Genomic DNA, 27,985 nt, shown 5'->3' with positions numbered 1-27,985 from the left:
AAATATATAGGAATACTTTATTTGGGAAGGAGGGGAACATACAGGCTTATATCATTTTTATGAAGTCTTTTATAATCAACAAAATAACTTAACAATATAAATAAAATTCATATTTGTCTGTAGTTTCAACATACATAACACTAGGTTACATAAGGTCAAAGGTACACAGATGCATGCCACCACCTTCACTGAGTGCCAGTCTTCTCAAATGCATTTATCTTTCATCCTTTTGGAAAGCTAATGACCTACACGTGGCTGATAAAGACTAAGGCTCAGTCTTTGCTGTTGTGGGTGAGCTATGCTAGTGATGAGGATTATCTGAAGAGAGAACATAACATAATTTCTCCCATTTGAATTATTAGACTAGAGGCTACTTCTAAATTAAGGGGTTATAGCAGTGCAATTCACCCATAAAAATATATTTTCTTAATCCAGAGGCCTAATTTCCATAGCTGAATACGCTTATGGTCACTGTAATAAGAGACCATTTAATATACAGCAGTATGAGAACACAACTTGTACACACTGCTTTTAAGTGATCTTGAACATTAAACCCCTTTGCTTTCTGTGGGCCTATTATCTAGACATTTTCTAAATCATCAGGTCTGTTTTATGGAAAAATAAAATTTATCTGGCCATTACTACTTGCACGTACTCACTTAATTTCAGTCCTGGGAAAAGAGTAAAATACATATATGGTAATGGACTATTTAATAACAATGAGCAGGGCTGATGAGATGGCTTGATAATCTATCCCTGGTGAGCACTAAAGTCCTTAATTTAGTTTCTTAGTGTCTGGCTTTCTGATAGGTGAAGCTCTGGCTTTTTTTTTTTTTTTTTGTATTTTTGTTTGTTTGTTTGTTTTTTGTTCTTTTTTTTTTTTTGTCTTTGGTTGTTTGTTTTATGTTAGTAAAGTTTTTTTCTTCCTTTATTTTTTTTTTCTCCCTGTGATTATTTCCCTAGGCTAGGGGAGGACAAAGGATTGTTTTCAATTAGTGGAGTGTAAGAGAGTAGGAATGTACAGTGCAATAAATGCTTTGTGTGGATACTTATTTCAGAGAAAAAAAAAAAAAGTTGCTTTTTAGCTTAATATATTCTCTCTGATGCAAGAATGTCCACAAAAGATTTAATCAGAAAAAAAAAATACAATGCAGAGAAAGTCCAAAGTAATAAAAATAAATAAATAATAATAATAATAATAAAGGTAATCCTCTAGTTTTTCCCTCAAGCCACAAAGTCATAAGGTAAGGTAAATTGTTTCCCAATTTTTATAGCTAAACCTATCCAAATCAAACTTTAAGGCACCCTATCAAATAGCAAGAAATACCTTTGATAATTAGCATAAAGAAAAAGGTCGTTTATAGTTGGTGTCTGCTTAAGGCAGTGAAGTGGTACATTAAGTGTTAGGGGCTATGTGGACATGTCAGTACTGGTAAGCTTATTGTACCATGAATAAAGACCACAGTTATGGCACATCTTTCATACCTTCACTCTGAACAGACACGAGGAAGTTACCTGAAATGGTTCAATCAGGGGCATGCAGCTTCTGTGAGTTGGTACCTGGTTTTCAGCCAGTTTTGGAAAGGCAGCTCTTCTGTCCTCACCCAGTGCTCCTCTGCCTGCCTTCCTGGCTTGCTCACAACTAGTGGCAGTCCCACAAGATCCTGTGGGTATTTTTTTTTTATCTTCGGCCATAACTAGATAGTCGACATCACCACCACCACAAGTTTAAGGTCACTTATTCACCTTTTCCTCTTCCTCGAGGTTCTAACTTATTTTTCACGTTCAATTTAGTGAACTCAGTGTTTGCTGCTGGAGACAGGACCCTGCATGTGCCTAATGGCTCACAGTCTTGCAGATTTAGCTCATTAAGCTAATTACCATGGGGTTGAGGGTATAGCAATTACATCAATGTGCAGAGGCAAAATTATTTCAAAACAACAGTGGCTGATACCAAGCTTTGTAACCTTTCTTCATGTGTAACACAAAGGATTTGTTTCCTCATGCCTAGGTTACCTACATGGTGCTCTCTGTTAATCATTAAATGTAGCACAGATGCAAGGAAGGCACGGTACAGGGAAACTGCATCTACCTGGGCTACTTGTAAAGCATTTCCAGTTACACAAATGCATAACATGTTCCTTGCAGTTAAGTAGAGGCCTCCCAGTCTTTAAATATATGCTGTAACATTCAATTTGTTCCTGAACTTTCACATTAAAATCAGATCTTCCACACTACATTGCAGCTGAAGCTGGCTAGTTTGTAAGGGAATCAAGTGATTTACTGATTTATATATACATATATATATTTTAAACAACAAAGTACTTGAAATATTTACAAAAAGCAAAACAGAAATCCACAACTATGCATGAAAAAGATTTACCGGCACTCGTGATGCTCCTTGATAATAGAACTAAACGCGTTCTGATGCAAACTTGTCTTCACTCTTTTTTCCCTTTGTCTTCTGTTGCAAAACCAAACTCTCACAACTTCTTTCTCAAGATTGAGCCCCTCAGCCATCCTCATAATTTCCTGAGAAGAAGGCTTACTTTGTTCTCCAAAGTGCCTCTCTAGGGCTTCTTTGGCAGCAATACTGGATAAAGGGACAAAATTTCACCTTTAGACACTTTTCTGACACATTCAGGCTTTTGCCACTAGTTAGAAGGGTTGAGTCAGAGTACTGAAGGCAATGACTTGGTTTGTTTCCTCTTTTGCTGAGTAAATAAAAACCCATAGAACTTACTGCTGTAGTATGTTGTTGATGTGGACATCATAACATGCAGAATGCATGAAATTAGGGGTTAGGAAAAAGGAATGCAGAATTCCAGCACAGAGTCATTTAAAGACAAAAATACCATCAAGTTCAGTACAATTTTAGTGGTAATCATGAAATATTTGTGCTCCTTGATGTTCTCTAGAACATCTAGAACAGCTACTAACTAGACATGAATGAGACCCTGGGAATGAGAACAAACTTGACCACCCATTCTGCCCCAGCCACAGCAAATGCACATTGCTGGGGTCACCTGGTTGTGTCATATCATTCACCTTTAAAAAGGGGAAGAGCTTCATCAGTTATCATCTGGGACGTGCTGTGTCAAGTTCTATATCTCACCTTGTTATGGAGCAGACACAATATTACTTTTAGAAATCAGAGATTACAGCAGTCTCTTTTGTTGCATTTTCTAAAAATAATACAGTCTTAACCTATTCTTCACAGTCAGCAGTGACAAAGTCTAGCAGTTGAATAAAAAAGTAAGCCAGGAGTACTATCTTTCCTTAATTCAGCTCCTATTTGTGTTAATGTATTCTCAAAAATTTAAGAGTATCTGTAACATGCCTGCCTGTGAGCAACAGGGTGCACCCAAAGCTAGCTTCAGCAGTAGCTGTAATTTCTTTGGACACAAGAGGGCACTTCATGCTTTGTTCTGGAAATGAGATACGGGTATTTCCATTATACAAATGTACAAAATAGCTGTTGGAGTTCCAGTTATTTCATCTGTAATATGCTGTTGGTCTTTTATTTATAGGCATATTTTGAAAATTTCAGTAGCGTTACCAAGCCTACCGATTAATAGCATAATGTTCTGCACACAGAGATGTATAGTTAATTGTTTTTGACTAGAGTTTTTTAGTTTTCCTGATGAAAATAGAAATTAAAATAGCTTCCACAACTTCAAATTAAGGAGCTTTTGCCCAGGGTATAACTAACCTAATGTATTTAGTGGGACTTCTGTTTTACCTCTAGTTTGACTTCAAACATCAATTAAGAATTGCTAAGAGTAAAGCTACAGTTCAAATAAGTCCCTCTCCCTGATTAGTTTGAGGTCTTCAAACTGAGGTCCTACATTCCTTCAAAGAAGTAATTAATATTTTCTTACTATATTGGATATGAACTTCCCCTCAATTATCCGTGCCCTTGAAAACTTGCCAGAATTGATGGTCTCAATGAGATGAGATTTGATATAAAAGCAGGAAGAATTATAATAAGCTTAATGTGAAGACTGATTTCCTCAGCAGTTGTTAAAAAGCAACAACAGCAAAACCCACAACATTAGAGGAATGGTCTTCAGGGGGTTCCTCTTGCCAGGGGAAATTGCCTAGAACAGAGATGTTCTGAACTCACTGCTCTCAGTCAGTAATTCACAAACTGTGTAAGGGCATGGCACTGTCCCTGAAGACCTTACTCGCTTGGAGAGAAGCTGGGAGAAGAAATTGGCATCCCAAGAGTAAAATTTCATCCCTTTTGAGGTGCTGTGATTAGCAAATGAGCAATGAAGCATTTCCTATCCCCAATTCACTTCTAGCTGAGAAGCATCCCCTTAGAGGAATACTTTAAAAGTCAATGAAATCGCATTTTCATTTTATTTCTTATATCAAAGGCAATATGATTCAAAAAGGAAAGCCCAAGTTGAATGGGAGAGGAGAAGATATGTGTTGTCACTGTGGGACTCTGAGATTGCAGGGCCATGGAGCAGCCTACCTCTCTGGGAGATGACATTGCACATAGGATATGATTCCTGTTCAAAGAACAGGTGCAGTACCCTAAGAGGTAAGGCCTGACAGCACCAGGTTTGTTCCCAAAGGCAGCCAAATTCCCTTTCTGTGGAAGAGTACTACAGTTCCTTGGAGGCCCCCTGAGGGAATTTTCTTCATCAACAATAAGAGTTTGGTTTATCTAAAGGAGAAGAACATACCCTATACCATTGCTTTCATCATGTTATTGGCTTTATCTATTTAGTAATTGTTTATATAACATGTTTTTACCAGCCTACTTTATTTCTTTATGGATTTGAGGCTAGACTGATAGTAAATTTTGGTTCCCCAAGATGAAAAAAAAAAAAAAATAGGGAGAGAGACCTGCAAAAGATATCCTCAGACTTCCTAGACCACAATTCTGTGGAAAAATAATGCAATTTCATTTGGTATAATGTAGAACTTCCTATAAATGAAAACAAGAGTGCTCTGCTATTTTACTATATAAAGATTATAAGATTGGGGCAGAATTGTAATAATATTTTTTTTCATACTGAAGTATGTTGTCATATTTTGAAAACAAATGTCTTTAATTGGGAAATTTAGTACATTTGGAGAAAATTGGGGGCTTGGAGGGATATGCTGTTGTTTTTCACTAGAATGTTTTCAAATAATTTCTCTTTTATTAACTATTCATTAGTAGGAAAAAAAAAAATCTCGATTTCAGCCCCACTCCCTCCTCTCCTCCCCTTCCCCACCCCCCCCCCAAAAAAAAAAAAAAAGCATCTTATCCAAAGGGTTTTCTAACATGTAACCCCATAAATATGTATTACCTTATGGTGGTTCTGCGCTTCCTCTTCCGCTCATTCACTCCAACTTTTTCATTGTATAAAGCTGTATTAAAAACAAAACAGCAGTTAACTTATACGAGGAATGGAAACTGAGAACAATCATCTCTAGAAAGAAAACATCCTTTTGTTTGAAGACAGATGAAAGTGTAACAAATACTGTTGCTGGCAGCACTGCAAGAAGGGCACCATGCACAGTTACACTTCTTTCTTTAAGATCTTTTGTCATTATTTTAACTACAGTTATAAATGTTTATAAGCAAAAACGTTGTGTCCAATGGTAAAGCTGCAAGTAGCACTGGCTCTGCTTCTCTGCCAGCGTACCCGAGGAACCATACATCAGCCCCCGCCTTTTACATACCTTCTTCCTCCTTGCCTGCTGGGTACTGCCTGGAGAGATGCAGTCTACCTCCGTACTTTTCAGCTACCTCACCCTCTTTCTTCAGAAATAAGGCCCTGGCACTTATCCCATTTATTCATCTGCTCCACCTTCTGGTGGACGAGTCTCCCATTTTTTTCAGAGGCCACTATCTGCAGGCATGATCTTACCCTGCAGTTCAAGCCTGCACCAATGCTCACACAGTCAGAAGCTGCTACTCACCATAAACCCCTTAGAAGTGATCTTTATGATGTGCTGACCACATTAAGAGGTTTTGGTTCCATTTGGTTCAAAGGAAAATGAACTGTGTGGCAGAATCAGCTCCTTAACAATGTTTCCTACTGTTGAATATAATGGAAAATGCAAAAAGTAGTATTAAGATCATCTCTTTCTTCCTATGGTAGGTGAGTGCCACACAGTGGTAAGTCCTGGCTTTCAATCACCTCCAGGCATACTGCTTCACATCACTGCCATTCATCCTGTTGAAAAGGTGCTTCCTTAAAACAACCCATTTCCTTTGAATCGACCAACCTGTTCTAAAGTCAGCTTAGCCCAGTGAACCTCAGAATTCTTTCTACAAGTGGAAATTAACAGGGCAAAAGGAAGGGAACCCTCAAGCAGCAAAAAGGTGGCAGCAAAAACATCACATCAAAAACCTCTATGTATTGCTATTCTTCTTCAGTGATTCAAAGAGCAGTGCCTTAGCTGACTGAACTCAGATTCTTTATCCCATGGCCACATCCTGCATGCCAGAGACTGGAAGGAAGAGTCTTCTGCTAGTGAAGAATGCCAGTTCAGTGCTGCACGCACTGTCCTGCAGATCCTAAAGAAGTGGTAATGACTCTGACCGATGCTACAGTAGTGGGACTAGCTCAGTACAGTGGGACTGAAGGAAATGACTTCCAGAAGGCAAATTGATGTTTCTGCTGTTCTGTACCTTCTATGCCTTTCAGTTTGCCCCTTCTCACTCACCCAAAAAAAAAGATACTAAAATTCATTACATGCCACCAGCACATCTTAGTATTTTAAGCTGGTAAAACAAAAACCTTTATTTACAGAAGATGCATATTAGTCCTTCAAAGTATTTATAATATCATCGTCTAATTGCAGTCAATATTCAGAGGATTTCAGCTCTCTACCTCCCACTTGCTCTGCTTCCTCCAGCCACTTAGACAGTATTGATTTCAGTTTGCACGCATTCTTGAAACTCAGCTGCAAGTTTTCAAACCGGCAAATTGTAGTTTGGCTGAATTCAGAGCCATGTACAGCAGCCAGCGCTTCCCCAACATTGGTTTGCGTATAGCCTGTCAAAAATTAAAAGGAAAATGTCACTCTAAAGCTTTCTAAAAAGTGTTACTGTCCTTATTACACTTCAGCTTTCACTGCCAACTGTTATGAAACTTGTGTGCCTGTGGTGTCTTCAGGATGGTCTTTCTGCAGAGGTCTCTGAGGCTGACTTTCAGCTCACCTCAGAGCTGTGTGGAGTCTTCTGCTGATTTCAGAGTTTTACAGGCTCTGAGATTAGGGATCTGACAAAGGTCCAGACCCCATAACCATTCTTTAGAGGATGCCATGGCAATAAGCTAATCCCTAGCAGCATTGCTGGCCTCCTGTTATTTGTTGTGATGCCTAAATTGAAGCGATCAGAGAAGTGCTGCACTTTACATGCGGGCACTGACTTGGTAAACAGCAGCTCTCCATTGAGTGCATTGAATAATTTGGCTTGTCTTCCTCCCTCTCTACCTCTGTGCCAGGATGGGCACAATCTCTTTAGATGCTGAATGTCTCACAAGGCAGCCTGTTGCTTCCCTTTTGACTGCACTAACTTTGTCTCTCAGTCCCAGACCCAAAGCCCATATTAACTCTGTCTTCTCTTGTAAAGCTCAACCTCAGATTAGTTTTCCTCTGCAAATTGCATTTTTCCCATCAGAGCATTAAGCTCAGTCTCACATTCTCTCCGCCATTTGTTTACATCAGAGGAAGTTTCACTCCCTCACAAATTACTGCATCAAGATGGAGTAATAATTACACTGATTAATAGCTTGGGGCCCCGATAATCTTTCCTCTGTTGTGGTTGATGTTGAATGCATGATATACAGCAAAAATACCTAAGTACACAAATATTATTATAAACCATAAATTTCTGCTTTAGTCCTTATTTTTTGTACTGCAAATGGAACACAAGAGCTTTCTAGCTATTGAAATAATGCATAGACACATTTAACAATCTTGTATTCTTTTCTTACATTTATAAAGGTGATTTTTTTTTTTTTTTTTTGTAGAAAGATGCCCTATGACTGTAATGCTACAATATAATTCTATAAGCAATAATGTCAAAATTGCATCTCTTTGTTTGGAGTACCCAATATTCAGCTCACCAGAGATCTACTGATACAATTCATCTCACATCATCCCCACTAGTTATCAGACAGGAACAAAGAAATCAATTGCTGCTGTACCTGTGCCATACTACCAGAAAATAAAACAGGAGGAAAATCTTCCTACTGGTGTGAAAAAATTTGCTATGGATGTCATCTATCTTGTATACTGAGGTGGCATTGCACCATCTTGTGAGATGGAGTGCTTCATGGGGAAGAGAATGGCTACAAGAGGTTAGAGAATGTGCTGCCCTCAGCTGCAGAAAATTTTGAGCTATTCAAAAACTAATGCACCTGCTACTGAATGCAACTTAGTGAAAAACAACAACAACAACAAAAATAATGCCTCTGCTCTTGTAAGGAAGACAAATAATTTAAAAAGCAGGAACTTTTACAGTTACTTTCTGCATGCTAAGCTGCAAAAAGCTGAAGTTTATTAATTCTGTGCAAGTCTTCTAGGAATGGAAAAAAATCAGCCATACAAGGCAAGGATTAAAGTTATGTTTAGATGACTGCATGGACCAGACCATAAAACACTCAGACATAATTGAGCTCTCTTTGGAAATTTTCAGCCTTTTGTTGGCTGACAAAAAGCACATACCCAGCTTAATTCTCCGCAGTTTAAATTCATTAGCAAATTTCTCCAGCTCCCTGATTTCAGGTGAATCCATATCAATAGGCTCTTCAACAGACTTGCTTTTCCTGCGGAATTCCTGCTTGAAGTCTGCAGCTGTAGGATCATCGCCGAGAAGGGACTGGTGCATGGGTGTGAAGCCGTGGCCCAGAGCACAGGAGCTGGCACTCAGGGCGTGCTCAGGGAATTTATAAAGGCAAGGAGTCAGGCTGCCTGAGCAAAACCCAAAAGAAAACTACATACAGTTATTCTGCTAAACTACGAAAAGATGCCTTTGTCATCTCATAATCAAATCTGTAATATTTTTTATGTAATTTATGTGAAAGGCTACCCAGGAGCAAGAGTGAGGATCTCCCAAGAGACCCAGTCTTTCTCTTGTCTCCATATACAAAAGCAGAATAGCAACCACTTTCACAACCCATAGCCATACGAATTGCATAGTCAAACTGTGACATGTCATTATAGATTTCAGATAGGAAAATCTCACACACACACAAACACACACACACACACACAAAATCCCAAAGAATAAGGAAAAGACAAGAAAAAAAGAAAAGGACTTGCTTTGCAATGTGCTGACACTATTGACTATGTTTGGATGTGGCATGCTGCATGTCTGTAAAATGCGGCTCTGGGAGAGACTTGCTGATAGCATCTCTGGAGTTGCAGGCTTGATACCTAAGAAATACAAGGGTACAAAAAGAAAGGAGAAGGTTGAAGATCTATTTATTTTGGAACAGAATACAATGGATTTCTGAGCAATACCTTTTTTTTTTTTTTTTTTTTTTTTAATACCTACAGACTTTACCTGGGGATCTAAACAATGCCAGGAATGTTTACAATAGACAGGTTAGACAGATTAATGGGTAATGAAATGGGAAAATTTGGACATTTGCACACAGTGAAGGAAGTCTACTGTCAGTCTGTAAGAAGTCCCAATACAGATGTACTAATCTATACCAGCTTAGTGAAATATTTCCTTCAATCTTAAGTGAAATCAAATGCTGAGTTTGATCTGGATTAGCTCTGAGAAACAATTATTTCCTGGGCTGTGTGTTAATCTGGCTCATGGAATTGTCTCAACGAGGACAACTTGAATTTACATAGAATAAGATTTCTGCTTTCTTACTTGGCCTGGAACTTTAAAACTGAGTGGGATGCTAGCATACCTGTGAGTGGAAAAATCCATGATCATCTCTGTGAAAGCACATCATACTGCTTTATGGCATTCAGAAAAAGCATACGTTGACTGCAAGCTTTTTTTTTTTTTCTGGCCTTGAAAGCTATCCCAACATGTTTAAACTGGTAGAAAAGCAAAACAACCAAACAAACAATCTTGATCATAACTCTTAAATATCGATTCTAAATCCTGTCACAGTTTCCATGCTACAAGTTTAATGCACATTTATCTTGTCTTCTTTAAGCAATTGTCTTGAACTGATCCCTCTAAATGAAAACTGACCAAAATCAACATTCTAGTAGCCCATCCAGTGTAAGCTACATCTCTTACCTGCCATCACCCCATAGGTAGACGGTTGATTTCCGTAGTGACAAGAGGGCACAGAGTAATGAAGTCCTGCCAATGTATTTCCCAAAGTCATCATGGCAAAATGGAGATGGGAGCATTTAGGAGTTTGGATCAAAAACAAAACAGATGGGACTGGTAAGAAAATGTATAAGGACTCAAGATACATCCTTTCAGTTTAGAAGTAGATGGTGTCCTCGTATATTGTTTTTTCTCTAATCATTAACTCTGGGCCATAACCATCAGGTTGATGCTGCTGGAAGTCCAGAACACTGGGCCCAGTCACACCAGATGAGATTGCCACTACAAGTAGTGAGATACCTTTTGAGCACAAACCATAAATTTTCATGTCATGGTCTTGATGTATTATTTTAAACAACATCTATGGATCTAGCCACAGTTTATATATACTGCTGAGTACGCAAAGCAATGAACCCTCCAAGAGGAGGCTCCCCACCCAACTTCCACATACCATTTCATTTATTCATATATGAAAACTTCTTTTGTGTTTCCAGAAACATCATTGCCTTCGCTATCATGAAATCCCAGAGTGAACACACACATATAGGAAGGCAATATTTTATGCATGCATAAGACCTATGTTCTTAAAAGCAGTTGTTTGGGACATTTGCTTTGCAGCATCCAGAAGTCATTTTCACAAGTGCCAAGCCACTGAAAACATTTCATGGTGCTTTTGCCAGGTTGTCAGGAAACAGGATGATAGATTCTGGGCTTATCTAAAAAGTTTGGCTTATATCAACATTTTCTATCACCAGCAGCAACAAGCATGCAATGAATTTATCTCCAAGTGTTTTCACAGGGGTCTTCCAGGCAGCATAGCAAGAAGCATAAGTCTGAGGAAGAGATTCAGGATGCATATTCCACTGGTTTCTTGCCTCACTAGATCAATATTCCAGCTGCTCAAGAAAATCAGCAAAGAAGTCAAACAGTATCAAACTTTCATCAGTGAAAGATGAATCTTTGCTCTATTTCCCACTTCTGGAAAACAGAAATCACCATTTTCTAGCTCACTCAGATGAAGAGAGATATTTCAGTTCCATGCTCAGTTATCTCCAATGCTTGGAGATTCAGATAACATTTTACTCAATGCAAAAGCTATGGTTCCTGACAGGTAAGCAGACAGCAGAAACATGTACACTGTCCCATCTAACAACTGTTCTAAAGGGTAATATTAAAAATTCATGTTTGTGAGCATTCAGATATGTAGAACTGCACTTCAGATCACACATTCCAGTTGTTCAAAACAGAATAATTAATTAGGGATTAGAATCTCTGTTTTTTACAACAATAATAACAGTAAAATGTCATGTTTAGACACATCTATAAACTCTACTAAAAGAAGCATGCCCGTACAAGTATAAACACACCCAAAATAGAGATTACAGTAATAATACTCATGCACTTAGAGCAATACAGCTTTTCCATTGAATTAACATCTAGGGATGTAGGTATTTACTTGTTGTTTTATTTTTTTTTCTTTTTTCTTTTTCTTTTTTTCTTAATCCATAGTCTGTACTGTTTTTATAAATAAAAATTACCATTTTCAACCTACTAATAAAGAGTTGATACTAGGTAGGGAGGAAGATGCTACTTAAATAATAATAATTAAAATGTATAGGGTACTACAGAAAACTATATGATATTGTATATTATTTGAACAAAAGTACTCATATTTAATGGTGCAGCATTGTTACATGCCTTTTAATAAAATCTGACATTTAAATAAGTCATTATTCAAAATTCTTTCAAGTCTACTTTTTTCCACAAGTTTTCATTAGATGTTTTCACCAGAATGGCATTGTTTATTACAATTTCTGAATCTATGTACAAAATTTGGAAACCTTTAGTCATTGCAAACGGCACCTTCTGTAACTTTTGTTCTCACAGGATCACCTCCTAGATGTGATCCTGTGAATCAAATTCCCACTGACTAGTCATATTTGTCCTTGTGGTGTAACTAGAAAATATCAAAATACAAATCCAAAACAGATCTGAAAATGCTTTTGATAATACTGCCTCTCACCATATATTTTTTCCTACATCAGAACCATAAGGAAAAATAAACAATCTAAAAACTACTGCTATAATACAGATATATAAATATGGCCTCATATAAAATTTAAATTCTCCTATATAGTTCCCTACTAACACTACTAGCAACAACTGTGTTAGGAAATTTTGAGGTTCCTAGCATACCTAGCATATAAGACCACATTAGGTAACACTGATGTTTAGTTTTCATTGCCTATATGCTATTTTATTTTATTAAAATATTTCATTTACAATGCATTTAGCAAAAAGGTTGTTCCTTGTTAAGACTCCAAGTAAAATTATTACCTTTATGCAGTTTCAAACAAATCAAAACTATTTCTTTTTCAGTTCCTGAGTTTTCAGTAACTTCTGTATTCTAGAATCCCATAACTGTAGATTTGAGGCTGCAAGAAATTCCTCTCTCTCTGTCTCTCTCTGAGACAGTTTAGTATTTAAATGTAATTATTTGGGTTATATACACAAACATTTGAATTTCCAAAATGTAGATGAGACTTCCATCACCAATTTTGAAACATTCACTTCAATTTTCATTTTTATTCAGTATGTAATATGCTTCAAAGAGCAATGTTTCTCCTTGAAAACATTTCCATATAGTATTCAAACTTATTTTAAATACATTTCCTATTTAAAATAATTTATATAATTCAAAACTGTGGTTACATAAACAATTTTTCAATTATTTACACAACTATTATCATTAAGACTACAATGGTAAAAAAGTGTCAGCATTTGAACCTGTTCTAGCCTACTCTATTTGTAGTCTTATCTTGCAATAAATTAAGAGAAAGCTAAAGTTTGGCTGAAATTCAAAAATTGTGAGTGTTCCTTAATCGCTCATGATGCTGTTTTGTGAAATTGTTTATACTTTAAAGTACTTCCAGTCCTGCACATAAATGATACCAAACACTTTAAATATTGTGAAACTTGATGCAGGCGTATCATCTAAAAACATTATAAATGAGAGTTATAGAGAGCAATATTATTTTTAAAAAAGTACCTGTAGAGACAACATTGGTCGCATGGTTAGAAACTGGCAGGCACTCTGCTGCGCTGTGATGCATTATCAGAGGCAGAGAGGGAGAAGAGTCAGAATTCAAGGGTACAAAGGTGTCAGATGAAGCAAACGCTTGGCAAGTCATACCCTCAAAGAGATGAAAGACAAAGAGCCACCTTCCCCTGTTTTCTAACAGAACAGATCCTGAGTGATTAACAGCAGCTCCAACTGTATTCCAGTCTTTGTACTTACATATACATATACAGAAGGGCTGCAGAGCACAGGGACGTCGTGTGCAGGTATTTATACCACCAGGAAATCCCTTTATCCATTTTAATGTTCTTTCCCCAGCAATATTGCTATACTGCTATAGAGCCTCCTTCCTTCCCACACAAACACAATACGCGTCCAATTAGCGTGGAGAGAAGAAGAGGGAAACCAGAGACATGATTTAACAGATATTTTCAATTAGGTCTTTTGTGAAGAACAATGACCAGAAAAGAAATAAATAAAAGTGCCGTCTCCAAAGTCGGTAGCAAAGAGACAGGTATGTTTAATACTAAGCAGGTTTCCACAGTTAACACCTGCCCCCAAAATCTCATCTAGGCAATTGTCTGGAAGACAACCTGGCTGAGAGCTCAATCAAAAGTCTGCAGAAGTCAAGAATCTATAGCAAAATACTCTGAATTAACCAAATTCCTAGCAGTTACACAGTCATCATTTGTCTTGTTAGGCTAGTATAAATAAGTGATGTGTAACACAGATCAACTGTATCCAAGAGGAAGCTGCTGAACAGACACTTTTACATAAGCAAGAACTGCTGAATGTTTATCTAAGATAAACTCTTGAAAGAGCCTACAGTGACACATGAAATTCACTCACAGTTACTATTATTAATTTATAGCACTGCAACATCTACAGTCTCATCCAGAAGGTCCTGGTCTTTATTGTTCCAGTGACTAAGTAAAACCAGAATCTTTTTACAAAGAATTAACTATCTAAATGATTTGCTGGCATGAAAATGGAATGACTTTGAAACAGTAAAAGCATACAGGTTAATCTGAAAATGATGAAAAATCACTAAGTACATCATAGTCATATATTCTATGTATAGGACATAAATTTTAAAGGAAAGAAAGAAAAAAAAAAGAATCAGATGCTCCATTTCATTCATTTTACTTTTTAGGAGGTAAAACGTATATTTTTTATTTTAATTTGTATCCGAAGATGGTTGGGTCAGACCATAAAAATGATGAAGATGTTGTTACTCTTGGTGTAAGTCTTCCTGGATATTCCAAGCTGGATCAAATGCCCGAAGTAGAATTTTGATGTAACAGACTTCCAATATGTGGTATGGGAGAGATCATATATTGCTTTTTTTTTTTTTCCCCTGTAGAATCCTTGATATTATCTGTAAATGTGATTTTGTGAAGGCTGTGTCTTTGGGTGTGCAGAAATTTCAGAATTACAGTATTTTGCAAATTGCACATGTGCTTTAGCAGTAACGAGGCTAATGTTGGCTTAACTACTTTCTGTATACACAATTCTATATTGTTAAATTTACAAAAACTTAAAAATAATCATTACAATATTATGGACGATACCACCACCAAAAGAACTGCCATCTATATTACTTTGGGCTTGGCCCTACATTTCTTAAAGCCTGTGAACTCAGGATTACATTGGCTAATTTTTTGTTACCCAACAGGTAAAATTTCTAATGCAAATTCATAGCTAGATGCAGAGAACTTGTAGCCTTTCCTTAATGCAAGATAGAACACACTGCAAGTTTTCTTCCCAACTCTCTTAAAGCTTTGCTACAACCCTCTGTGGTTGTAACTCCTAAGTCTGTCACTATTTTGTGTTCTGCCAAGAAGAGTCCCTTGGGGGTGAAGCTCTGTCATGGTAGCCATGCTCAGCTATTTGGCTGGATTTCAGACTCACTTCCCAAAAGGCACCCTATGACCCTTATTTCACAGTCAGTTTTAAACTCTGACAGGAGATAGTTTGTCTATATTTGCTCTTCTTATCCCAGCTCCTATCCAGATTTGTGGTAATAGATATTCTTCCACTTGTTTAGGGAGGTAAGGGGGCCATATGGACCTGAAAAAGACCACCTGACTGCCATGCTGACATTTCAGAAAGCTGTGCCAGGCATTTGTCCAAGGACAGCATTCCTGGGAGTGTTCAAGGACAGGTTGAATTAAGTTTTAGGCAACCTGGTCTGGTGGAAGGTGTCTCTGTCCATAGGAGGGGGCTTGGAATTAGATGATCTTTAAGGTCTCTTCCAACCCAGACCATTCTGTAGTTCTATGACCCTCCGTTCTGGCCATAAGAATATGCTAATCATAAGAAAAAGGAATGATACAGGGCTTCTCTCCTGTGTCATTAGACTTTGGGGCTGGGGAAGTCAGACTGAACTAAGAGCAGTTTCTCTCCTCTGACTACACCCACAGAAGTCTCAAGTTGTTCCAGACTGGTAGATCACAAATGGGAGAGCCAGGGACATAGATTTTAATTTGTTTTTTGAATCTTAATCTCATAGGATGGTAAAGACTTCTCAAGACACTTCTTTTCTCCTCAGAAATCAGCTGGATTTCTGGATTATACCTTATCTATAGCTTTAGAACAGAAATGCCCCACCTCACTTCATTATATCACCTGTATCTGACCATTCTTCAAACTGCATTCTTTGGTGAGATCTCAAAAAGAAAGACAGGACTGTACTAATTATTATTATCCTCATAAATCCCAAGCACTATCTGAATCTCAACACTCAGCATCCCAAATTTGGTCAGTTTATAGAAACTGAATGGATGTATCCCTTTTCACCTTTAAGCCTTATGAATAAGGAAGGCTTCACTAGACTTAGTAAAGTGGATGAAGTAATATACCTGTAAGTCTTTATCACCCAGAGAGGCCTCTTCATTTCTGAGTTGTCTTCCAGTACTTAAAAACAAAAGGGTTGTTGTTCAGCTGAGGGCTTCTGACAGTAATTTCAGACCTGCAGCCACCGACTTAAAAAGAGACTGTCTATACCCCACCCTTCCTTACACTTATGAGTGTCATAAAAATACATAAAATTACATAAAATTACATAAAAATACAGCAGGGGGGATTCTGTCCTGAGACCCACACCCCAATCTCCAACTGGATGGGTACACATCACAGTAAAGCCCATCTGCTCCCTTCTGAATCCTCAGTTAAAACTGGTCTTTCAAGTGACTATTATTTTTGTAAGGAGGACTGGGGAAAATTAAGATTTTAATGATTGAGCCTCTTTTGTGCTGTCCATGATGGGATATACTGAAATCGCCTCCCTTAAATTATCTACAATTTTTACTTCATACCAGGAGACTGAGTTTCTCCTCCTAAATCTTAGAACTCAATTAGAACTCAAAAGACTGAAGAGAGCTTTCAAAAACCATTTAAGTTTTTGTTTAGACAGAATTAAGTTATTTGTTTTCTTGGCAGAAAGGTCCTTTCACAGTTTTCTCAGCTCTGAGATAGCATTTCTAGTGCAGGTTTTCAGGACTGGATGTGAGGCAGCTGGGAAAAAAAACATTGTTTTTCTCCACAGGAGTACAGAATCTATGTCCAAGAGGTGATCCCATGCTGATTGACATGAAGTTTCCTCCTCACCTTCACCAAGCACTACATCATTACAAAGAAAATCAGGCACAACATTGGTCTTGTTAGCATCTTTCATTCTTTTCTTTTCATGGGTCTCTGCGACATTCTTCTAGATAATGTTTGCATTTTGGAAACTACAATTTAGTCACCCACAGAACCTGCATAAATACAAATATTCAAAGGAGATAACACTAATGACAGATGTTTCTGTGAGATGCAGCATCTACTTGCACAGCCTGCCTGCCTTAACTGTTCAAATGCCTTTGGGATCCTTTTGGGAATTTTGTGCGAAAGGTTGCAGATTTAAGGATTGTTCATGGATTGTTCAGCTCAGAGAAACTCTGTTTTATTGAAAAGTAATCTTCACTTTTGTCTTTTCTGTACGTGGGGTAGAAGATCTGTTTAACTCTTTCTATTTTGATACTATTACAGTTTGCATCCTGGTAATCCCAAATATTTTTGCACAATGTACTTGCATGTAAAAATACCTGACATATGTCTAATTTTTGTGCAACCTCCCAATTTTAAATTCCATAATTTCATGGTTGGTTTTCACTGAGTTGGGTAAAATCTATCAAATAATTTGAAAGGAGAAAATGAAAAATATTTTCTGACTTGTTTCTATTTTGCTACAAATAGTCTCTAGCATATATGTGATAAAACAAGGGTTTGAATATTCTCCAGTTATATTCCAGATTTCTAAAGAGTTCCAGCTCTGCTTTTGCCTTCAGTTGTACCATTTCTTTGTGCAGGGTATTTTCTTAACTCATCTTACTCCTAGCACACTCCGCACTGCTTAGCTATCATGCAAAGGTGAGGAATCTGGTGTTAACTCTTCTATGTCCAAGCTTTGCTTGCTCAATGTTGTGCAACAAGAGCATCTGCACAACATAATGGAAGCCATTCCATGTGCATCTCTGAAAGGTCCACCCTGGAACAGCAAGGCCACATTTCTTCCTCTCCCCATGTCAACTTGGTAGCATTCTTGGACCTTTGGGTTTTTTGCTCACAGAGTAAGCAAAAATGTTAGGTGTTGTCAATGGAAGGTAGAAGTACTGAGCAACACCAGAAAGGCAAGGCTGTGAAGATTTGGATTACCTTGGATTCTAAGCATGAAATATACCAGTATTTTTGCCCCAAACCAGTGATCTGGATACAAATAAACATCAGTGATATAACCACAGATGCTGTAGAATTTTTGCAAGATTTTTGTACTTCCAATAGTTTATAACTGTTCTATAGATCTGCACATTTATATTGTTCTTCCCTTCAATGATACTACCCAGACTTTTTTTTAAAAAAAAAAAAAAAAAGTTAAAATAAATTACTGTTTACTTCCCACTTGGTAAATGAAAAAGACATCTCTAAGTAAAATACCTTGTGCACAGGCAAAAAATCTTTTTCCTTGGGTAAGACATAAATTGACTGTCAGTGTATATGCCATGGATGGTTTCATCTAGAAATTATGGGGAAGGAGGATTAACTATTTTCATGGAAGACACTTTCCCAGGGACTGGCACAATGCAACTCATTTTTAAAGACACATAGACATATAGAAGGCTTATCAGGTCTTGCTGCCAAAGTCTGGCTCACTGGAGTCTGAGTAAAAAACATGTGTAATTGCATTAGAGCAAACAATAGCCTTAAAGCCTGATTTAGACCAAGCGGGACTACTTCATAAAGAACAGAAAGAATGCAAGATTATTTGTTTCTTCAAACCACCTGTCCTTACATTAGATCACCCCTGCAGAAAAGAGCCTCTGAGCGTGCACCACAGACATGATCTGTTACCTGTGGGGAATGGCGGTGTTCCCACGGCTCTCACACAACAACCTGAGCACTATTAGCAGCTCCTCATGCATGGAGCATCCTAAAATATATTTCAACTTGGAAGTAAGACGTACAAACTTAAGTAACACAGATATACAATTTCTACTGTTTTTCTCCATGCTCCCAGTCAGACTGGTGCTTCTCAAAACATTACATATAGTACACACAAGTTGCTGCAGAGGGTGCTTCTTAAAACATTACATATATTACACACAAGTTGCTGCAGAGCAAGACCCTGACACTGCATGGCAGTGGTTCAAATTCCTTCCAGTGTAAGCCCAGTTTTCAGTGGGGCAGCGTGGGATCAGGCTGCAAACAGCTGGAATGGGCCCCAAATGTGGACCTGTACAAGGCATGAAATTAGCCAAGTATGTGTAAAATAAGATATACTTAACATCTTTAAAATATTAACATAACTATTACTACTACTGATGATTTAACAATTGTTAAAGGCCAAGTTTAAGTCTCAGATGTATAATGGTTGACTCATTTTCAATTAATTGAGGACCACATCCAACATCCTTTTCACTGGCAAAAAATCTATTTTTCCAAGTGGTTTTTCATTTGGAAAATTAGATCTTTTCCACACAGAAAAAGTGTTTCACATACCTGAGGTTATGAATTTAAATCCATACAGTGCTATTTCTAACAACTAAACTTTTAAGTGAGCACTCAATCCTCTCCAAGTGACTTTTTTTCATTTTTTCTTACATCATTTCAAAAAGGATACCTGTAACACCAGGAAACTTTTATCATGCAAACAGGGGCTTTTGCTACAGTATCAAGACCATTAATTCTTTCCTAGTGTGCCCTTTTATATTACAAGAGTACAAACCATTGTATCCCTGTACAATATAATAAAAAAGTACTACTTTTTTTTTTTAGATTTATACTATTTAAAACATATACCTACACATAAATATTTTATATTTATAAGTATTCAAATATATACAAAATAAGGCTCTCACAAAGCTTTTCTGAATATGCACATATGCTGAATACAGTGTAAATGATACCGTGAATCTTGAAAATTAAACTTTCCTGTACAGCTTCAAAGTACTCATTTTTATTTTTTTTTAAGTTATTAAACTCCCCTTGCCCCAACTGAACTGATAAAAACTGTTATTAATATTTGATTTCTATATGTAGCTGTACCTAACCTGAGTTGTCAATTATAAATCACACTTCAGCACTCTGAAGTCATTTCTTGATATTTTCAGATTCTAAACCAAGTCCAACTACAAACGAATTAAAAAAAAAAATAAAATTGCTTTCAAAAGATCATATCATTCATCTGTATGATATAGCATACCTTGACTAAAATTAGTTAAACAACAAAAAAGTCAGCAGTTTTGTAAGGATCAAACACTGTAAAATGCTGTCTTTGATTTCTTAATAGCATCTTAAAAAGATAAGAGCTTTAAACATGATATCTGGGGAAGAAAATGGTTAGGCAAATATATAAGTATAGATATATTTGCCTGCTGAATAGTAGCATGAGATATTCTGAAAACCCTAACATTCATATTATAGCACAGAAATGATTTACATTCATTTGTGCTTTAAGGTCCATTCATATTCCCCCAAATGGTGCAAATTTGCTTTAGTACAAATGAAACACATATATATATATACACCTTCTGCTTCTCGGTTTATATTTTCACTAAAAAAACAGTTTCTCTCCAAATGCACAGTTAACCAAAGAGTCTAAAGAAGAGAATAAATAAAATAAAATAAAATAAAATAAAATAAAATAAAATAAAATAAAATAAAATAAAATAAAATAAAAATAAAAACAGGATTTGACCAGGTCTAGGTCTAAAATGTTACAGACATGCCCCTTTATATCCTGAAGTGACACAAAAGTGGAAAGCAACTAAGTGTAAAAGAACTCATTTAAGCACATTAGGGAAAGAAAGTATAACAAATGAATCAGAACGAACAGAGAAATCTTGCCAGAGTAAAGCTATTAGCCCAGATCCTTAAATTAGTAAAACCCTCCCCAGGAAGTGCTTTGGAACCATAGCATACTCCAGATCTTCCATTCAAATATATACTGACCTACTGCTGCAACTCATCAACTCATATCCCAAGACCGTATCATCTAACCTCTGCAGCTTCACTATGAATTGATCCATTTACCATTCGAGATGACAAGGTCCATCAGAAAAGCTACAATCTACCTGGCAGTGCAAAGCTTTCCCCTACAGAATATGCATAAACCTACTGAAGATAACTTTTTTCAGCAGTTGGGCTTACACTATGTCTTTGAATATTAAACAATGAAAAACGAACAGCCCCCCAAATATTTTTCGTGAAACCATCATTCACTTCACATATCTCCAAAAACAAAAAATATTTTAAATTAGAATTTAAAGAGAATTGAAGACTCCCTATCTATTGAAAGGATTTCAGAAATTTCCATAGAGAGGTCAAATATGCTAAAAAGACCCAAGTACATTTGAAGGCTCCTCCTGTGTTTTCCTGGGACGATGCATTCCATGAAATCTGTTTAGGCCCATCTCCCACTGGATCACAGCAATGTTTCTGCAATACAAACCTCATGAGCATTTTCAACCTGCTTACATCACATAGTGAAAGAATGTATTTTATCTTTTTTTCTTTATGTGATTTCAGATCCAACTCCTTACAATTCATTTAATTAGACTAAATACCAAAGAAACTTCAGTAGTCTAGACATTTATTATAAGCTACCATCAATTTTACATGATTTACAGCCAGAGGCAAATGCCTCACATACCCCTGTCTCTCTAGCAAAGTCTGAGAGGACTGTAACAGGTAACAACTGAAATCACATTCTGGGAGACTGATTAATATTTCCGCCTGTTGCTCAGCATTATTGGAAACCTGGGACAAGGATAAGTTTAAAGTCATGGGAAATGTACTGAATAATGAAGAGTCTCAATTTTTCTCCTTTTCCCTCTAGCATAACAATCACTCCCTGATGTGCTTACCTGCTTCCCTCATTCACCCTGTGCTTCTAGCCCTTACTCCCCAGTCTCCCCTCATTATATGTCCCAGGAAAGAGGAATTGAGCATGATATATGCCTAATTATATTTGGATGGCAAACCAATAAACTGATGAACACTTTTCAGATATAAAGTCTTTCCAAATCTAAAACTATAATCCTAACATGTTCAAATGCAACAATTTTGGAATAAAATAACAAACTGCTTTACTTCAGTTATGGTCCATAGTGAAATCAATATGTTTATGTGCAAAGTTTCAGCTTTAAAGAAAAGTTATTCAGAGTTTCAGAAACTATTATTTTAAAGGTCTCATCTAGTGCTATGGGTGCCTTTGAAAATCTTCCATAAATACATGAGCTAGTGTTTTTATAAAATTATCTGAGGTTGTTTTAGATAATATATTCATAGATTTTTTTTAATCTGCAGTATTATACTTGCAGTATAATGTACACATAGCTTATGTGGAGGCAGTAAGCTTATAGCTTTCCTATGGGAGGAAAGCTTTCCGGACAAACTGCAATGGAATTCTTTTGGGGTTAATCCAAATTTGTAACGATTTATAGGATTGCAATGTTACTTAATAAGATTTACAGTAGTAAAGATGTAAGATCAAAGTAAAAGTGAAATTTGTGGGTTTTTATTTTAATTCAAACCTTCTGAGGTTACTCTCTTTTATTTTTTTTTTAAAACAACCTCAATATTTGAACTCACAGTTTACACAAATACACTTTGCTCTTTTGTACCAAGGTAACTGTAATGTTCATGCTTCATCCTGGAAAAAAAATAATACATATATTCATCTAAGTTCAGTCTAATTAAAATGGCAGGCACAAGTAAGTCAAAAAAAGCAAAACTGGACTCTCAAATACTTTCAAAATATTAGGGTCAGATTTGGATATCATCACCAAACAGTACATTAAGCAGTAAACAGTCTCAAAATACTCCAGAAACACTACTCAGTACAAGCACAGCCAGCAAGGTGTGTACTAAATGAGAGTTTCTAATTTGCTAAAATGATTAGTGATGAGAACTCAATTATTTCTGTATTCATGGAGCTAAGTGATAAAATAATGCTGCTTTCTTTTGATATCAGTGTAAAATAAAGGTCATGAGGTAGCTACAAAGATCAATACCTAAAAGAGATTATTATGTGAGCTCCCAGAAAATCCTAGTTATCTATATTCATGTCTGAACTTTGCCTGCACACACTGCATTGATGAATATTAGTGTATTAGACAGACAAACACCATCAGCTCAACACGGTCAGTAGTTTTGAGTTTCATTTCCAAACAAAACATCTTGCAAGCAAAGTGATTTCATTAGAATATTCAAACCACTGACTGGCTTTGTCTGAAGGTCATTTAAAATTCTTTGAAATATGAGACAAAGTTTTAATTCTGAAATCTCACATAACATTTAAAATGCATTATTCCTTAGGAACATATTCCATAACTCCCACTAAAAATTTAATCCACACAACTCAATTAATCATTACCAACATGTGTTAAACCCAGAGTGTGTACCTTCACAGTAAAAGAATAATCATCATGGTATAGCACCACTCCACCCTTTGAATACCTTCTTTTATCTAAAGACCTTGCCATTTTCCCCAGAGGTGTGGCTTCCACTTTAAGGGTGAGGAAACTGGAGTGTTAAGTAGTTCACCCAAGAGAATGCAAAATTGGTGGCGAACCTCAGGATAGCAGCCAGATCTGTCAACACAAATTTTGATCAATGCTGCACTTATAAAACTACATAGCTTTTAAATGTATTCCCATGCCATGGGTGAAAGCCTGAGATGTCCCACCACATTGATATTAAAAAAAATTCCACTTGTGTTTTCCAGGGTGAACCCATGGGCAAAGGACTATGCTTGTCCAGCCTCTGAATTCAGAAGCCACCATCTAAGAGCAGTCTAAGAGCAGTCTCAACATGAACTGGCAGGGGAGTGACCATATTCTCCCTTCAATTATGAATTAGAATGGGAATTAAAGGAAGGATGATTTTTGATTTTGATTTTTTTTTTTTTAAGGTGAGAAATAAAATGATCTTCTTCATATGTACAAAAAAGACAGGGATCTCCTGGAAAGGGTCCGGCCACAAAGATGATACAGGGCCTGGAGCATCTTCCTTATGAAGACAGGCTGAGAGACCTGGGTCTGTTCAGCCTGGAGAAAAGAAGACTGAGAGGGGATCTCATCAATGTGTATAAATACCTGAGGTGTGGGAGACAGAGGGATTTGGCCAACCTCTTTTCAGTGGTTTGCGGGGACAGGACAAAGAGTAAAGTCACAAGATAGAGCACAGGAAGAACTTCTTCACTGTGAGGGTGACAGAGCACTGGAACAGGCTGCTCAGGGAGATTCTGGAGTCTCCTCTGGAGATGTTTAAGGCCTGTCTGGATGCCTACCTGGGCAGCCTGCTCTAAGGAACCTGCTTTGGCAGGAGGGTTGGACCCGATGATCTTTTGAGGTCCCTTCCAACCCCTTCAGTTCTTTGATATACACACCTCTTTTTAATTATTGCTCAGGAAAATTTGGAAAGTGGGAACCTTCCCAAAACAAACACAACTAAACTCAGACAACAGTGGTAGAGTAATTGTCATAAACAATTGGCATTAAGGCTACGAGAATTACTTATTGTTTGAAAGAGTTTGAATGTGTTTCTTCCTCCCGATGGGATTTTAATGCTTCTGGTTGGAATTACACCTACAGCCTTTTCACAAAATCACTGTTCTGGTAAATAGCACTTAGCTTTCCTTTTAAAATGCCCCATCACACATGCACTTTGTTTATGTAAGCCATGCTGGGAGGTTGGCAAAAAAGGGCTTGGAAATTTCCTTTTAAATTACTGAATTGCATTTTAATCTGACAGCAGACATGTGTAACACACGGGGAGAGGCTTCTTACTATACTGACAGGTGTGCTGGTCTGAACAGGTGGATATTTAAATAAAATACCATATCACTTTCCAAGTGTTAAAGGAAATAATCATAACTCAAACCTGTACATGAGTGGGGGAAGTGGGAAGAGGAGCCCTTCTCTTTCCATATAGAGAACCACACTCCAGGCAAATGAAAGCCCAAGTTTAGCTCAACAGTATCTAGACCTTTGAAATCCATCTTTCTTCCCATATGTGGAAGCCCTATATTTGGGCCATAGACAAGACCTCCTTTTTGGAAAGGTATTTCTTCCTCTTCAGAGCAGTCAAGCACTCCAAAGCCTGTTCCCCAGGTTTTGTAAGAATCCTAAAAAGAACCGTAAGCATCCACCCAGGTGATGCTGCTTTCTTTCATTGGCCCTGCCTATCTTGGGACTTTAACAGTGGCTGTGGGAGCTGGGCTTTTAAGGAAGTCTCCATTAGGATGCTCTTGTAAAAGATGCATTAGGTCAGAGAACTTTCATATTACACAGAACAACACAGCCTAGAGAATTTAAACATGATTTTTCTCCATGTGCTCCTTCTTGTGAGGGGAAGAAGTTCATCACAGTGAAATTCTTCCTTTCAGTATTGCAGCCTCCCCAGCATAGCAGAGATGGTGTAGGGAGGGAAGAGGATACAAAACCTAACCACTGTTTCATGTCTTTTACACTGTTTGTCATGACACTGCAGCAGCTGTGGGGCAACAAGGAAGGTATTAACTGAAAATCATAACCTTGCAGTAACTTAACACCAAGAAACACAAATAATATTATTTATAAATCACTGCAAAACTTGCAAGAACAACTGTGTGTGATGCTGAATACCACGGTGGTCATACAGAAGATTCTGTGCAGCCTACATACTCCAAAACGACCACATACAAGGAAATAGTAGGCTTTCCTACATGTGCTACCTGGTCAAAGGGTGTGAATATACAGAAATAAATGGAACTCCTTGTCATTTAAAAGGAAAAGAAGGACCATGTAAGAGCACAAACAGAATTGTCCTCCCTGTTCACCTTTACTAGTTCAGATCAACACAAATGTAAATTTTCAGAAGCAAAGTTGAAGCAAGCACAGAAAGGAGGTTAGGAAACAGAATCTTTGTTTTTAACATGCTCTTGAGGACTACACTGACGATGGTGCTGCATCTCCATCAGTGCAGTATATGTTATATTTACAGCCACAAATACGAACTTTAACATTTCAAGTGAAGAACACCAGAAAAGGCAGCTTTTGCTGAACTTTCCTTAACACAATTCTTTACACACCAAAAGCAAAACCTCAAGACAAACACCTATCTAAAATATGTTACCCTGCAAAATGCAGTCCAGATGGCTGCACCTTTCTACAACCCTTTGATTGATAAAAACTGTCCTCTTGTTACTTCTCTTTGTTGTTACCACCTCTTTTCAGACCCTGCTTTCCCACCAGCATGGAATTGGCTACAATTCCTTTTCTAAGCTCCCTCCCACTTAGTTGACTCAATCACAAAGTGCAAAATCACTTGCATCATAGGACACCAGCATTTTCTTGTCCAGTAAAATTTAAAGCTACAAAATGAGCAAAAATAAACAGTATATAAAACAAGGAGATGACATGTCTGAAAGATAGCCAGTTTTAGCACAACTCCTGATAAATTAGGTACAGTCTAACCTTATCATATTTAACTGGAAGTTAATTTGAGAAGTGCGTTACTATTTCCTCAATGAAAAAAAAAAAAGAACATTACAAAAACCCTTGCACATCCCCAGTCGTAAAACTGTAGTAAAAGTGAACACTACCACCATTTTTTCTGCCAGTTGGCATTTACTAGCTGATCATAACAACACCACTTCTATTTCATGCTAGTTTTATTGACAATAAGTTGATTTCTTCCAGAACTTTCTTTTAGATGTCTCAGCCTGACTAAATAGTCCCCACAGGACTCCCCACAGGAGAGAGGCTTCATTCCATCTGAATAAATACCAATTTTCCATTTCCAGTCTAGCCAGTGCTGTTTAGAAAAGCTGGTGATCTACACAACTGTTCCTGCCAGAGCACATGCAGGCAGCTGCCCTCCTGTTTGCATTGCACACTCCAACACAGAGAGAGAAGAGCACAAAATCAGATCTTTCATCTCTATCTCAGTGCACTGAGCACATGATGACTTCCCAAAAGCATGGAAAAAAATAGATTTGATTTTTAACATTCCTATCCTCACATGATTCACAGTTCCTGTTATTTATTCTGCTATATTTTCATAGAGACCGTCAACTGAGCAATCTGGATGATGAATTTAATACAATTAAATTCTATCACTTTCAGTGACGGTTTTACACTAGCCGGAAACAAATTACCTTTGAGTTCACAAAAGCTTTAACAGAGAAAGCCAACTAAGAAATATGGAATTATAGAAAAAAAGATGCATTGCTAGTAATGTCTATGATAACCTATTGTCTCCACACAGCAAATGCAGTACCTGAGCGGAAGATCTCCACAAAGCCATCTCTTAATCTTTTTCTTAATCCAACACTCAGGCTCATCTTCATGTTTGCAAAACATAACCACTTGTTCTTTTTTCCCCAAACTGTTGAAAGCACATCCATGTCATCTGCAGAATATTCTTCTAAATGAATAGCATGATGTATTCCCAATAGCAAGCCATTTTTCAAGAGGCAACAAACTTTATATAGAGAATAAATAAATTTATAAAATGAATACTTCATATCTCAAGAGAGAACTAATTGATATTACTAAGTGCCTCCACCTGTCCGAGGATTTTATTAATAGCTTAGATTTAAATAATCATTCTTAGGTAATGACTGCTTATTCAATTTTCACTATTTGCTCAATGGTTAAGAATTATATAAACCAGCACAATATTGCATCAGGTGATGGCTGCTTCAGAAGTATCACCTGTAGTGAAATATATTAGAAAGAAGACATATGCTAATACAACTTTTTTTGCTGTAAAAAAAAATCTTTTTTTTTTTTTTTTTTTTTTTTTTTTTTTTTTTTTTTTTGCTGTACAGCTATTTGCTGTAAAAGCCAGAGGTAGGCAAGACATCATTCTAATGTGTATTTGGATTTAAAAACATGAACAACCCAGTAAAATTTTCTCTGTTTTTACCCTAGGCCACATGTTAAAAAATAAGTCTACTATTCTCATAATAATTATGGTAGCATTCTTGGCTCTCACTGTGGATCTGATTTTTGCTTCCTACAGATTTTCAGAAGGTAGGTTACACAGGATGAGAATTTTTCCATGATCAAAACTCATCATGTAAGTGTATAAAATCCTGGAGCAAAACTTGCAACTTT

General features: G+C 37.1%; 1 protein-coding gene across 11 annotated transcripts in view; it reads right to left on the bottom strand.

Annotated features, from left to right (window-relative positions):
* The window catches only part of POU1F1 (POU class 1 homeobox 1), a 91,299-nt gene extending 63,952 nt beyond the window's left edge, over positions 1-27,347 (bottom strand). For 3 of the 11 annotated variants that reach the window (XR_011803863.1, XM_072025450.1, XM_072025086.1), the window contains exons 1-6: positions 27,144-27,346; positions 10,226-10,291; positions 9,276-9,393; positions 8,683-8,924; positions 6,843-7,007; positions 5,310-5,370 (exon numbers count right to left, since the gene is read on the bottom strand). Coding sequence is in view for 10 of the 11 variants with exons in the window: in XM_072025450.1 (XP_071881551.1) it covers positions 5,310-5,370; positions 6,843-7,007; positions 8,683-8,924; positions 9,276-9,393; positions 10,226-10,291; positions 27,144-27,270 (779 nt within the window). In the remaining variant the exon portion in view is untranslated. 11 annotated transcript variants of the gene reach the window in all.
* Between the last annotated feature and the right edge of the window lie 638 nt (positions 27,348-27,985).

This window comes from Anas platyrhynchos, chromosome 1, assembly GCF_047663525.1.
Source record: "Anas platyrhynchos isolate ZD024472 breed Pekin duck chromosome 1, IASCAAS_PekinDuck_T2T, whole genome shotgun sequence".
NCBI classification, from domain to species: Eukaryota; Metazoa; Chordata; class Aves; order Anseriformes; family Anatidae; genus Anas; species Anas platyrhynchos.
Note: the sequence above shows the minus strand (reverse complement) of the source record. Positions and strands in the feature narration are given on the sequence as shown.